Raw genomic sequence first — 14,098 nt, 5'->3', positions numbered from 1 at the left:
AGGGGAGGAAAATGAGAGTGAAGCCTGCAGATTGCAGTTAAGGAGCGGGCCGAGTGGGGAAATGAGACGAAGCCCAGCGCTCCGCATTGGGCCGTTTGGACTTCTGCCGTCAACATGGCCGCTACCGCCGCGGCATCCCACGCGACTGACAGACATCGGAGCTTAAGCCTAAGCGCACCGCCAGGTTCCCGCGCTTTTCGTACCGTCGCCTTGACGTCGCTACGCAACGCCGCGCTCGAGCTTCTCTACACCAGACCAGACAGGACCCGCGCAGCTCCCTCCTCCACACACCCACCTCGCCGCGGTGCATCCCGGGATCGCCTCCCGCCCGCCGGGTCTTCCAGCTTCCCGGCGTGCCCCGCGCCCAGCTGAATGGGGGAGTCACAAGATGGCGGCGAACGCGAACTCTGCCGGTGGTGGCGGCGGCGGCGGCAGTGGCGGTGGCGGGATCCTCCCACTTTTTGACTGCCCGACCTGGTGAGGGCGGGGGCCTGTGGCGCTGGAGAGCGGGAAAGGGTCCCGCCGTGCAGAAGGGCCTATATTTCCCCCGGGGAGACGGGAGCGGCATCATGAAGCGGGGAGTGGGCCTGGGTGCAGCAGCCCCTGCAAGCGGGGGAAGGACCGGGAAAGTGCTACGCGCCCTGGAATGTTATGCACCTATATATATTTAATATATATTTTAAAAATCAATTTTTAAAAACCCACGGAGGGTGCTTCTGAGCATGGACAGAGAACGTATTTCTTACACTGCTGTGTGGAGTTAAAGGGCGTCTCTGAACATGAGCAGAGTGCCTGTCTCTTAGTGAAGGGAGGGTATTTCTGCGCCTGGAAGGCAAGGGGGGAAACGACCCGTTTTATCACCGAGCGTGCCTGTCTAGTAAAACAATTTCATTCAGTACTTCTAAACTCGGAAATATGGGAGTGAGTGCTTCTAGTCATGTTTGATCTGCACCTTAAGCATTTGTGGCTGGGTGCCCCTGCGCAGAGGCACATTTTGATCCCGTAGCTGCGATGCTTTGGAGGAGAGACAACCTTATTGCAAAGAGGAATGACGGTTTGTTAAGGTCTGAGTAGCAGGTCATGTTTATGGCTGGGGCGATTAAGCAAAACATGAAACGTGGGGCTCTCTGGAGTTGTGCTGAAAGATGCAGTGACCTGCATCTAAGGGATATATTCTCAGTATTGCCTATGTGTGTTTTTCGCTGTCAGGTACTGGCCAGCACTGTGAATTCTGTCTTTGTTGAGGTGTTTACATGCTAATTGCACCTAGGTGTCTAGGAAAATTCTTTGTTTTATTTGAGAACTGGGTCATGCAAGTATGTCTAAAATTCAGGAAACTTTTTTTTTTAAGTGTTAGTATTGTGGGTTGGAGAAGCAAAAGAAAATGTGTCTTTGGGGGATTACTCCCTGCTGGAAATGGATCGTTTTTTGCTTGTTCGGTATTCTGCTTCAGTGGGTGTTGAGCCTACTAAGCGTGTGTGTCGTGCAGTTTCTTCTTCATACAGAAACAATTTTCTTCTATGCCAATTCTAGGAGTTACGTAGGTAACTGCACCTGTGTTTTCTGGGAATTTGGGTAAGAAATTTTATGACAAAAAGCAGTGGTCACTCTGGTCATAGTGCTTGCCCCAGCTGTCTGAAATTATGCTGAAGGACTGAAAGGAAAGGATGAGTTTTTGTAGTATAACACATTGGAATGCATTTGAGTTATAGAATATGCCCTTTTCATCCTAATACATACATACATACATACATACATACATACATACATACATAGTGACATAGAGATTAAGTTTCTTCCTTCCTCCAAAGCAGAAGGTGTAGTGTAATGTGGTCTGCAACCTACTTTGCCAAAACTGGTCTTGGAAGGACAGGTTTTGATGACAGGACTGGAAGTATGTCATATATGTTCACAGTGAAAGGATTTTGGTAACTGCCCACAAAGGTTTATCTTTTGGTACAGATGTAATGTTTAAGTTTTTGGTTAAACAATGAATTATATAATTAATATCCTTTGAGAGTCTAATGAACACATCTTCCTTTATGATGACGGGGCTGCTAAATCATCAGAAGAGCTCTCTGGGTTGTGACTTAGCAGAGTTTTACCTTCTGTGCTAATTATAGCTGGAGCTATCCACTGTGTCACTCTTTTTTTAATGACAGAAGGAAGAATTATAGTGAGTGGAAGATAGATGACATATTTTTCATATAATCAAGTTCCAATTTATCTTTTTCTGTGGAAGGATATTGTAATATTTTCCCACCCTTGTTGTTAGATGCTTTTTCTTCAGTCTTTAAAAACTATTTTTCCAAAGCAGCTCACAAAGCAGGAAATATAAATAAATAAAAATTTCAGTTTCACACAGCAAAAACAGCAGTATAAAAATCTAATCAATAAAAAACCAACCAGTCCTAAAAAGCCTGACAATAAAAACAAATTATAAAAGGCCGTCTAAAAATGGGAAGGGAGTGGGCTTGTAGGATTTCCCTAGGAAGAGAGCTGCACAGTCATGTCACCACCACCAAGAAGGACCTTTCTCTACCCACCAATCTGAATTTTAACTAATGACAGGAAGGCCTCTGATGCTAACCTTGGGGCTCAGGTAAGTTCATATGGTTGCTTCTATCTGCCACACAGAGGGACAATGCCCCTGGGTATTGTTCTCCAGCAATTAACTATTTAGCAGTGAGTTCTAGTACATATTTGGCACAGATTGGGCAAGAAATGCTTTGCATGCAGAATGTCCCAGGTGCAATCTCTGGCATCTCCAAATACACTGGGAGAACCCCCTGCCTGAAGATGGAGAACCTCTGCCAGCCAGTGTTAACAATACTGAGCTAAATGGACCAATAGTTTGACTCAGTATAAGACAACCCCTGATGTTCCTAAGACATTGTGACATGCACTGAGTGAGCTTCATCTTTCTAATGGAGAAAACCTAAGTAATGAACTCTGAAAAAATTAAATTAATAAGACCTTGTATCGCTTTTGAGTGTTCAAAACACTTCATATACATTATCTTGTTATCCTTACAAATACCCTATAAAGCAAGGGGCAAGGAACCTCCAGCTCATGGAACTAATTAGGCCTAACAAAGCCGTTTCCCCCAAACTACATCCACCAGCCCTAATGTGTGTGATGTCAAGTGTGAGACAGGTAAAGATGTGGCTACAAACAAACAGTTGAAAACTTGATGTGAGCTCCCAGTTGTTGCTTTACAAATGGAGCTCCTTGATCCGTGAGCCCCACTTTGTCCAAGTGCAGGTGCCATTTGAAATCATATGATGCCCACAAATGGACTTCAAAGGGGCTCCACTGTAAAGATGGTCAAAGTGAGCTCCTTTGAACTTTGGCAGGTGAGCAGCTGCGCCCACCTGCCAAAGTTTGTTGGCAAGGTTTGGAAGAAATAAGAATTCGGCCCACTGGCCAAACCCAATTCCTCACTTCTGTTGTAAAGTGAATATTATTATCCCCATGTTATAGATGGTGTGAGACACCTAGCAACTTCGTAGCATATTTGAATGGGGAACTCCCAATTTGTAGCTCACTCTCTTAGCCACTATTACAGGCATAGGCAAACTCAACCCTCCAGATGTTTTGGAACTACATCTCCCATCATCTCTAGCCAACAGGACCAGTGGTCAGGGATGATGGGAATTGTAGTCTCAAAACATCTGGAGGGCTGAGTTTGCCTATGCCTGCACTATTACAAACAAGCTCCATGTTGTAGATGGTGTGAGACACTGAGGCGGAAACACCTAGTGACTTCGTAGCAGATTTGAATGGGGAACTCCCAATTTGTAGCTCACTCTCTTAGCCACTATTACAAATAAGCCCCTCTAAATGAGGTATAATGACTTCTGAATAACACAGAAAACCTTAAGTGTTTGCAAACACAGTTTTTGTTTTCCTCCATACTAAATTGCTTAAATGAGATATCCATTACTGTAGAGGAGTTCTTATCAAAAGGGGTGTGCCAGTAGGTCTTACTCCACTGAAGGTATGCGCAAAGCCCGACTGGATCAGGCAAAAGGCCAGCTAGTATGCAATATCAAAGCAAGCTGCCTTACACTGAGACCAGTGCTCCACCCACCTCAGGGATAGAGAACCACCAGATATGGATGGATACCCATCAGCCCCACCTGCCATGGCCAGTGATCCAGAATTACGAGAATTTAGGTTCAGCAATGCCTAGAGGGCACTGGTTCCCCATCCCTGGTTTACTTTCACTGGCAGTAGCTCTCCATGCTTTCAGATAGGAGTTTTTCCAGCCCTACCTGGAGATGCTGGGAATTGAAACTGGGCCCTTTTGCATGCAATGCGTGTGCTCTGCCACTGAGCTGTGGCTCTTCTCTTAATGCAGATTCTGCTCACTATTGTTGCCAGTAGTCATGAGTAGGCCTGGCCCAATCTATTCCACTTTAGAGCCATGTAAGCTAGTGACCAGCATCTCGTCTTATGGTAGTGCCATAATATACAGTGGTGCCTCGCAAGACGAAAAGAATCCGTTCTGTGATTCTCTTCGTCTAGCGGTTTTTTCATCTTGCGAAGCAAGCCCATTGACGGATTAGCGGCTTTTAGCGGCTTTTAGCGGCTTATCGGCTGATCGGATCAGCTGATAAGTGGCTTAGCGGCTTAGAAAAAGGGGGGGAAGGGGGGAAAAACCGCAGGAACTCGCAAGACATTGTCGTCTTGCGAAGCAAGCCCATAGGAAATTCGTTTTGCGAAGCACCTCCAAAACGGAAAACTCTTTCGTCTAGCGAGTTTTCCGTCTTGTGAGGCATTCGTCTTGCGGGGCACCACTGTACATTGTCTGAAGACCCATGTACATGGCAGTGTCCTAAAGGTGCTGACTATTAATTTCACTTAAGCTCATACTTTTTGTACCAATTTCCTGTGTTAAAGTCCAGGTTTTCCATCTATCTAATTTCAATGTGTTGCAGCATTTATGGTTAACATATTGCTTAAGGGGGGAAAAGCATGAGAGTTGGATTTTGTTTTTATGGCGACTTCAGATCAATGGGTAACTGTAGGGGTTCTAAATGTGACTCTATTCCAAAACAAAACATATTTCTGTTTTTGTTTCCTAGGGCAGGAAAGCCTCCACCTGGGTTGCACCTGGATGTAGTCAAAGGAGACAAACTTATTGAGGTATGAAAATAGATGCAGAACAAATTATCCTGGACTAGGAATACACTTCTAGTACTGGGTAGCTATAGAAACAATCACAAGCATCAGTCACAGCAATAAAATCTCCTGCATCCTTTTCCCTTTTCCTCCCGCAGTGTCTGATGAGCACTTTCAGCAGGCTCCCCGAGTTGCTTCCCATTTTGCTTGAATACCCACTATGCATCCAAGTATCCCAAAGTACCTTAGAAGCAGGTGTTGGTATCCAGTGCTTCTTTCTGGCATCACCTTTTAACAGGTGACAGTTCAGAACTAGAAGGGCAAACCTATTTTTGCTGTTCTGAAGGGTTTGTGTTAGTTTTCACAGTAACTGAATCCCAGATATTTCCATTTTACAGACAAGTATGACGAAGTGATGTGCTGAAGGGCTCCTAGGTCAAAGTTCTATTGTAGCATGCCAAGGAAGGAATGGACTGTGTTGACACAAGAATTGCCCATATCTCTGCTTATTAACATGAGATAATTACCTCCAAACTAAGCACCTGTCTGTTTGAGCTGTAAGCATCCCCTAGGATGGAATACCTTTCGAGCCCCACAAAGCTGAAAGCAGCACACTGTAAATTGTCAGTTGCAACGTACACATGTTGTTCAAGTCACACAGGTTTCTTAAGCACTTGATACTAACCAAGCCATCTTTACCTTTGTTCTCGTTTCGAGTTCAGAGGTATAACTAGTGATTGGCTAGGTCTAAAAAGTGCAACATCAAAACAAGCCATGAAGTAATCAAGCTCAGTGTGTGGAGAATCACACTGGGTTATAACTCAGAGGCACAAATGAGTTTTTACCCATCTTGCGGCTTCAATAGCAGTGAAGCTGAACTTGTAAAAGCTGTTTGTATCTTTACCAATAGCATTGAATCAGAAACATAATTCCTGCATGGAACATAATTTTTAATTTGTAACTGAATATGGCCACTCCCCTGGCTACCGTGTGAAAGGCCTAGCACAGGCACCCCCAAACTCGGCTCTCCAGCTGTTTTGGGACTACAACTTCCATCATCCCTAGCTTACAGGACCAGTGGTCAGGGATGATGGGAATTATAGTCCCAAAACAGCTGGAGGGCCGAGTTTGGGGATGCCTGGTCTAGCAGCACTGATAAAAAATGGATAAGCCTCTGTTGCTGATAGCTCATAGTCTTCTGTAGCAGCAGCAGTTATGATGGAAATGTCTTCTTCTAGTGACCTTATGTTGCTGTCTGTCTGATGTCTTATCATAGAAACTGATCATTGATGAAAAGAAATACTATCTCTTTGGGAGAAACCCTGACCTGTGCGACTTCACCATTGATCACCAGTCATGCTCTCGGGTCCATGCTGCCTTAGTCTACCACAAACATCTGAAGAGGGTTTTTCTTATAGACCTCAACAGCAGTAAGTTGATTGATATTTAACCAAGTAATATACAGGGGTGGGTGGCGCAGAAGGAATGCTTGGGGTGAATTTTCAAGAGATCTGGATTTGTTTATCCTTACATTTAGCTGAAGTAGAAAAAGGCTTCATTATAGGAACCATGGTGGCCAGTGTTAGAAACTGGGATAGAAAAGCTAGGAGCCAAATGGGTTCTGGGACCTGGGTTGTGGGCACCAAAACAGAATGCCTGGTCCCCACTGGGGGCGGGGGGGGTTGGCAACACTTTTTATTTATTATTTTGAAAAGCATAAACTAATATGCAATTCACATAAGTGATACATTGTTAATATCACATTTTTAGCAGAAGTTGTTAATAAATGTCTATTTCTAAATTATTATAAATTTATAAATTATTTATTTATTTATAAATAAATGTTTATTTATTAACATTATTATAACATTATAACATTATTATAACATTATTAACATTGTTATTTATTAACATAAACATTGGTGTTTACAATAAAAATATTGGTACCATACTTCAGTTTTCAAAACACTCTACTCTTTATCGTTAAACTCCTTAACATATTGTCTATCCTTAATATATACTTCGAGGCTTCAAAGCACTTACATTTCAGTAATCCTTGAGTGCCAGCCAGGTGCGAAAAATGGCACCTGGGCTTTTTGAGGTGCTTGCAAATGGAGTACCTTTAGGTGCAAAATGCACCTGGTGCCCTGCTAATTTCGAACCCTGATAGTGTCGTTTCCAAAAAGGATGCCCTGGTGGTTTCCACTATAGCTTTAAGACTCCCATGGCAGTGGGTGGTGGAAATTGGAGAAGGTGCTCTTGAAACAGTACTTCTCTGAGCAACATTCTCAAGTCATCTTTCTTCCCCCTAGCTATATTATTATTATTATTACTATTATTACAGGGCCTTCACTGCGATTGCTCCAAGGCTTTACAATGGCCACCCTAGTGAGCTTCATCCCTGATCTGTTCTTGTGGCTTTTTCAGATAAGTTGCTGCACTCAGCTCACACTCAGAAAGGGACACTGTGCTCTTTTGTCGCCACTGTCAATTTGTATTGTATTTTATTGATTTGTGTTCATTGCTGTTCTAAGGGTTCACAGATTTTGGCTGGCCTTCGTCCCAAAGCCAAAATTTGAGGGTGCCGGAATCCTCCCCCAATTACGAGCTTACATGTTTGTCAAGGACATTCACTTCCCCTCCCCCCCCCCCCCCAGCTCTTAAGTTTGGACCTGGAGCGGTTGGGGCCAACCCCATAGTTGTGGAAACCAAGAACAACTTCAGGAACAATCTCCAGCCCGTTCCCTAACTCCGAATTTGGAGAGCACTGGGCAGGCAGGAAAGTGCTGCTGCTGCCACGACATGTGCCAACACAGCCAGCCCTAGAACTGCAGCTCTTCCTGGAAGCATAGCTCAGCTGTGGTCTGAAGGCACATGAGCCTGCCACTTTACTGAACTAAGCAGATTTAGTCTGATCAGTGTCTGGATGGGTAACCACCAGGGAACACCTATGTACTTTATTTCATATGTATATACCTCTTGATTGTAAGGGGGGAAACGCAAAGCCAATACACCACATTGAGTTCTGTAACAGAAGAAAGGTAGAACAGAAATGTATGAAAATAAACAAACAAAACTAACCTCTTCAATCTGAAGAATTACTCTAACCACCCAAGTTCCTTCTGACTCATACCAGAGGCCAATGGATCGTTTGCCATAGCAAGCAAAATTGCAGAACACTGGCTGTTTAGTGCTGCTTGTCTCTTGGAAGCTGTTTCAAAAGCCTTGGAGAATTGGGCTGCAAATGTTTCATTTAATCAACTAATTCAGATTTTCCTGGAAGAACACAGTGAAATAATTTCATATACTTTCAGTAGGGCCCCACATCTAGCTTTGAATAAACTGACAGCTAATGGACAGTTTCTTCTTTTTTTATTCCAATATTCCCAGCACATGGCACGTTTTTGGGTCATATTCGTTTGGAGCCTCATAAACCACAGCAGATTCCCATTGACTCTACAGTTTCCTTTGGTGCCTCCACAAGGGCCTATACTCTGAGGGAAAAACCTCAGACATTGCCCTCTGCAGTAAAAGGAGACGAGAAGATGACCAATGAGGACGACGAGCTCAAGGGTTTGCTTGGACTTCCAGAAGAGGAGACAGAATTAGATGTGAGTTCACCCACAGCATGACACCCATTTTCCCTTGTGGAGGGAGACGGGGTTCCTTGGCTGGAAGCATGGCATAAGCAACAGCACCAGAACAAAAGTCTTCTGACCTTGCAAATGTCAGTCTGTGCTTGTGTGTGACATACCTACTTTTGCAGCCCCCCATGGTCTGGCAAGTATGCCAAACCTTTTCATAGAATTGTAGAGTTGGAGGGTCTGTGAATGTCATCTAGTCCAACCCCTTGCAAGGCAGGAACATTTTGCACATAGTGGGGCTCCAACCCACAACCGTGAGTCTTGTGCTATTTCAGACCACTAGACCAAATTCCCATTCTCCCCCGGCTAAAGCAAGTGACTTGCTGTTGGCTTGTTCCTATATTATTCTGGGCACCTTGAAGCCTGTCCGATCCTAAATGTTCATGGGGGCAGGAGAAGTTTAATGTTTATTCTTCGTTGACAGTCTCATCTTTGGTTTTTTAGAACCTGACAGAATTCAACACAGCCCATAACAAGAGGATCTCCACGTTAACTATAGAAGAAGGAAATTTGGATATCCAGAGACCAAAAAGAAAACGAAAGAATTCCAGAGTAACATTCAGTGATGACGACGAAATCATCAATCCAGGTGAGCACTGTGGATGTGTTCTATGTAGGCCTCGCTGCATATTGCTATCTGTTCCGTGAGCATTAATGAATAGAGGTTTTGCTGGTAATAACCTTTCACTTTGAGAAAGCTGGCATTAAACCCCCTTCGGTACTGAATACACTCTTCAAAATCCATTTTAAAACTAACCACGGTATTTCAATCTGATTTACCCATACAGAGGATGTGGACCCTTCTGTTGGACGCTTCAGAAACATGGTACAGACTGCAGTTGTCCCAGTGAAGGTATGCTTCTAAATCAGAAAACAGCCTGTTAACATAGCCTGTGAAAACTGCTATCTTAGATAGGGATACTTGTAGCCAGGATAATATTAGATCCAGATGTTTGGTTCTTTTTATTGCTAGACCAATAGAAATACGTTTATAGGTAAGACATGTAAATAAGACTTGCAGCTGCGTCCTAATGACATTTTACCTTTGCTTTGTACTGTGGATTGCAGTTTAACCTTTTTAATTTATTTTTTATTTAGAAAGACATGGTTAAGTTATAAGTAGTCAATTTTTTTAATGCAACAAAAAGGCTTCTGGCAAGCCCATGCTGTGCTCCTTCCTCGATCAATGGTGGTACCTCGGGTTAAGTACTTAATTCGTTGCGGAGGTCTGTTCTTAACCTGAAACTGTTCTTAACTTGAAGCACAACTTTAGCTAATGGGGCCTCCTGCTGCTGCGCCGCCGCTGCACAATTTCTGTTCTCATCCTGAAGCAAAATTCTTAACCTGAGGTACTATTTCTGGGTTAGCAGAGTCTGTAACCAGACCCGTATGTAACCCGAGGTACCACTGTACTTAAAAAGAAAACACCAAAGGCAGCCACCTCAAGGCAGTCACAGTTGCAAGTGACAGCCTTACTTAGGCCTGTGCCTTGGAATTCTTGAACTCAGGAAAGATATGGATTGTCAAAAAAATAATATGTTGTTAATACCACTTCCTGCTGCTCTATAATGCAGTTGTATTCTGTGCAGCTTCCTAGGTGGCTATAATATGTTTCCCACTGTTCTCTGCTTTTTGTCCATGCCAAGTGACATTATGTTCTGTTAGGAAGGAGAGTTGTTAGGTTAAACCAGATAAAACAGATAACATCCTTGGAACCTCTTACTGTGTTGTGACTAAGCAACTACAGTGGTGCCTCGCAAGACAAAAAGAATCCGTTCTGTGATTCTCTTCGTCTAGTGGTTTTTTCGTCTTGCGAAGCAAGCCCATTGACAGATTAGCGCTATTAGCGGCTTTTAGCGGCTTATCGGATCAGCTGATAAGCGGCTTAGCGGCTTAGGAAAGGGGGGGAGGAGAAAAAACCCGCAGGAACTCGCAAGACATTTTCGTCTTGCGAAGCAAGCCCATAGGAGATTCGTTTTGCGAAGCACCTCCAAAACTGAAAACTCTTTCGTCTAGCGAGTTTTCCGTCTTGCGAGGCATTCGTCTTGCGGGGCACCACTGTAATTCCCTGAGGGTATTACTCCTTGCCAGGTTCATTCCAGCAAGTACTTAATGAATGTGATGATGGAACTGACAGGAAAGGGCTTGATGCTACAAAGTAGTTGCATTAAGCAACTCATTGCATCCACCCAAGGGCCACATCAAACATGAAAACCAAGCCGATTCAAACACTAATTCTTCATACACCATATAAATTATGAAGATTTAATATATACCAATGGATATTTGGAAAGAGGGAAGCACAGATTCCTCTGCAGTGGTTTGTATTGGGAGGTTGTTTCAAAAAGTAAAGAGTTGTCCTTTCTACTGCAGAAAAAGCGGATGGACAACTCCGGTTCCCTGAGCGCGGATGAGTCTGCCACGCGGCGCATGCAGAACTTTCCCTATAGCGGAGGATTGTACGGCGGCTTGCCTCCCACTCACAATGAGACAGGCGCCCAGGCCCATAGCATTCACGGCACTGCGCTCATTGGAGGCCTGCCAATGCCCTATCCTAATCTTGCCCCGGATGTGGACTTGACTCCGGTTGCACCCTCAACGGTCACCATGAACCCAGCTCCAAACCCTGCTGTCTTTAATCCCGAAGTTGTGAATGAGCCCAAGAAGAAGAAGTATGCAAAAGAAGCTTGGCCGGGCAAGAAGCCTACCCCTTCTCTCTTGATCTGAGGAGCAGAGCTTGATCTGTCCTGGGAGACAGGAGCACAACCAGCCAGAGTGGACAAAAAACTGTTCCAAGTGCAGCACCCACAGCTTTCAGAATCGGGGTCCTAACTGTGTGTCATAGCCAGGTTACAGGGGTAAGCTCCCCTACAAAACCAACCTCTGGAAGAACTCTACAGGCATCTAGAAAAGAGAAGCGTTCTCTCCCCCCCACCCACTGACTGCGAAACCACACTGCCTAACAGCCTTTTCTTCTTTTCTTCAACCATGGTTATTTTTATCCTAAGGTTATTCATGAATTTAAGGGGCACCGTGGTTATTTTTATCCTAAGGTTATTCATGAATTTAAGGGGCACTGTCAGGTAACACAGAGTCAAAATTAACAACTCTGTCTTACAGAGTTAAGCTTAACCAGCTGGTCTCAAGTAAACATTCATCCTCAGAAGTGTATGTGGACCTGATCAGTTTTCTAAAGAAGCACCTGGTTCGGGTATAAGTAGTACTCATGTAAGTCAGATAACCATAGCTTGCTTTTAAACATGCGGATCATGAAGTGCTCTTAGTCTAGGTACAGCCCGTTGTGCTTGCCTTGTAAGCGAGTATCATCTTGAAGGCTGGAAGCACAGGGAAATGGTAAGAAATGAAAATCAAGCAGATTATTTGCTGCTTAGCATTCTAGATTGAATGCACCAAGAAGGAAAAGAATATCAAATGAGAGCTCTTAAGGTACTTTTAACAGTGGCCCTTCCAGAGAAAAAGCAGTGTACTTGCATAATACTCCGTGTGGGTTGGTTTCCTATACACAAGCAGAATTTGTCACACAGTTCTCCCCCCCCCCCAACTAATCCCAAAGCCCATGAAAGGTTAGCCAGTTTCTTAGTGCATAATGACTGCAGTTCTGTCAAATGGGGATATTGCGTGAGCTAAAATAGTTTCCGGATCTCAGCTCCACCATTGTGCAGTTTGACCTATTGACTTCAGTTTTTCGTTGAACCAAAAGTAGCTCTAAGGCTCTAGTTCCAGATGTTTGGAATCAAAAGACTTGATTGAGATGTGTATATTGTACACACTAAAGTAACTATGGAAGCAGAGTTGTGTTGTCTTTGAGAGTCTTATTATCCAGGCTCTTGGCACTGGGCAGGCTCTTAATCACACTGCTTGATGGGTCTCTTCTTGGTTCTGTGTACTTAGATGGTTAGTATCTCCAGTGATTTACTGTTCCCTGTAGTACAACATGGCAGAACAGTTGTCAAAGCTCAGCCAAAGTCAGGCACATCCTGGTTGGTTTGGTTTTTCCCCAGGGGGGTGGGGAGTTAACCACATTCTTAAGTCCTCCAAATGAACCAAGTGGGGTTTTAAAAAGTGAGTAATACAGCTAGGTTGTGTCTGTTATTGCAGAAACATTACAACTATCCAAGGTTCCATTTACCACCTAAAGTATTGAGCGGGACAGAGATCTGGGGCCAAATAATTCAGGATATCTGCTGCTGCTTTAAAAAATGAGACAACGTATTCTATCAATGGGGGGAGTCTGAATGGAATGTCTTGAAGTCAGTTCACTTCTACACAATCTGCTTTTGTGTCATCTGACGGTGTACATAGGACCCTTTTGTGAAGATGAAGTTGTGTCTATATTGTGTAGTTATATAACAACATAATCTAGGTTGTGATGAAATGGCTCGTGAGCTGTAGGACTCCATACTCCAAATCTTCTGTAGCTTCACTTGCAACCTCTCATCTTTGGGATATTTTTAGTTAACTTTTACCAGGCTATTAAGCAGTCTTCTGGTATGGAAGGCAGCTCTTCAGGATATGTGACCAGTTTAAAGCAGTTAAGGTTTCCCTTGCTGGATTTTAAATGATTATTTTTTTTAAGTAACTTGTTTTGCAAGATGTGTCCCTTGGGATTTTACTGATTGCTGGTCTTGGCCCCTCACCTCCGTGGGATGGTGCAGACTTTTAATTTCAAAATTTTAATTTCTTGGAAGCCAGTTCTGGCCAACATTGAGCATGGGGGAGGATGAATGAAAGGTGTGGGGCTCTGTACAGAAGTTTGTACATTTGTGTAATAGGCCTTTTCACACTCTGTTGAGCTTTTTACCTGTAACCTTTACTACACTGTAAATTAAATGACTGTTTTGCCAAATTGAGAGTTCAATGTGTGTCCCAAATCTTAACAGCGCAGTCTGCCCAGGAAATGATCCTTTGCCATTTCTGGTCTATTTGTTTTAAATATTTCTTTTCCCAAACCATCTTACAGTATTTTCTAAAGCAGCTTATCATGTTTTTTAAAAACCAGGAAGAACGTCAATCCATGAACAAGCTAAAAGAAAATAATAAAAACAGCAATAAGCAAGAGTCCAATAAAGACATTTTTAAAAAGCCTAGGAATATAAAATGGCACCTAAATGACAGAAGCATTGGCCCAAAGCATAGTGTTCCAAACATGTGCTTGCAGAAGAAGTCCTTTCTCATGTTGCCATCCATTTGACCTTGGAGGGAGAGGGGTACCCAGATCAGGTCCACCAGCCAGGATCAAAATTGGAAGCAAGCAACCTGTGGCCACCCAGATTTTGGGTTCCCATCAGTTCCAGCCAGCATATCCA

At 43.7% G+C, this 14,098-nt stretch overlaps 1 protein-coding gene across 3 annotated transcripts; it reads left to right on the top strand.

The window, feature by feature from the left end:
- The first annotated feature begins 339 nt into the window (after nucleotides 1-339).
- Nucleotides 340-13,638, top strand: PPP1R8 (protein phosphatase 1 regulatory subunit 8). Of its 3 annotated transcripts, XR_014010102.1 has the most exons (8): nucleotides 340-477; nucleotides 5,091-5,151; nucleotides 6,404-6,557; nucleotides 8,518-8,738; nucleotides 9,216-9,360; nucleotides 9,560-9,624; nucleotides 11,145-11,779; nucleotides 11,825-13,638. XR_014010102.1 is itself a non-coding variant. In XM_081202013.1 (7 exons), exons 1-7 carry the CDS (start codon nucleotides 389-391, stop codon nucleotides 11,496-11,498), a joined length of 1,089 nt encoding a protein of 362 aa, XP_081058139.1. In that variant the 5' UTR covers nucleotides 340-388; the 3' UTR covers nucleotides 11,499-13,638. The 3 variants fall into 3 exon arrangements, 2 of the variants coding, with proteins under 2 accessions (XP_081058139.1, XP_081058140.1); XM_081202013.1 differs by having other exon boundaries at nucleotides 11,145-13,638; XM_081202014.1 differs by lacking the exon at nucleotides 340-477 and adding an exon at nucleotides 509-2,602 and having other exon boundaries at nucleotides 11,145-13,638.
- Nucleotides 13,639-14,098: the final 460 nt, after the last annotated feature.

The sequence above is a fragment of the Podarcis bocagei genome, assembly GCF_964188305.1.
Source record: "Podarcis bocagei genome assembly, chromosome: 7".
NCBI lineage: Eukaryota > Metazoa > Chordata > Lepidosauria > Squamata > Lacertidae > Podarcis > Podarcis bocagei.
This window is presented reverse-complemented; position numbering and strand designations above follow the sequence as displayed.

Excerpts from the sequence above, each read along its gene's own strand:
- PPP1R8 (XM_081202013.1), top strand. The coding sequence starts at position 389 with ATGGCGGCGAACGCGAACTCTGCCGGTGGTGGCGGCGGCGGCGGCAGT. Across the intron at positions 478-5,090 it reads CTTTTTGACTGCCCGACCTG|GGCAGGAAAGCCTCCACCTG; the intron begins GTGAGGGCGGGG and ends TTTGTTTCCTAG. Across the intron at positions 9,361-9,559 it reads CGACGAAATCATCAATCCAG|AGGATGTGGACCCTTCTGTT; the intron begins GTGAGCACTGTG and ends TTACCCATACAG.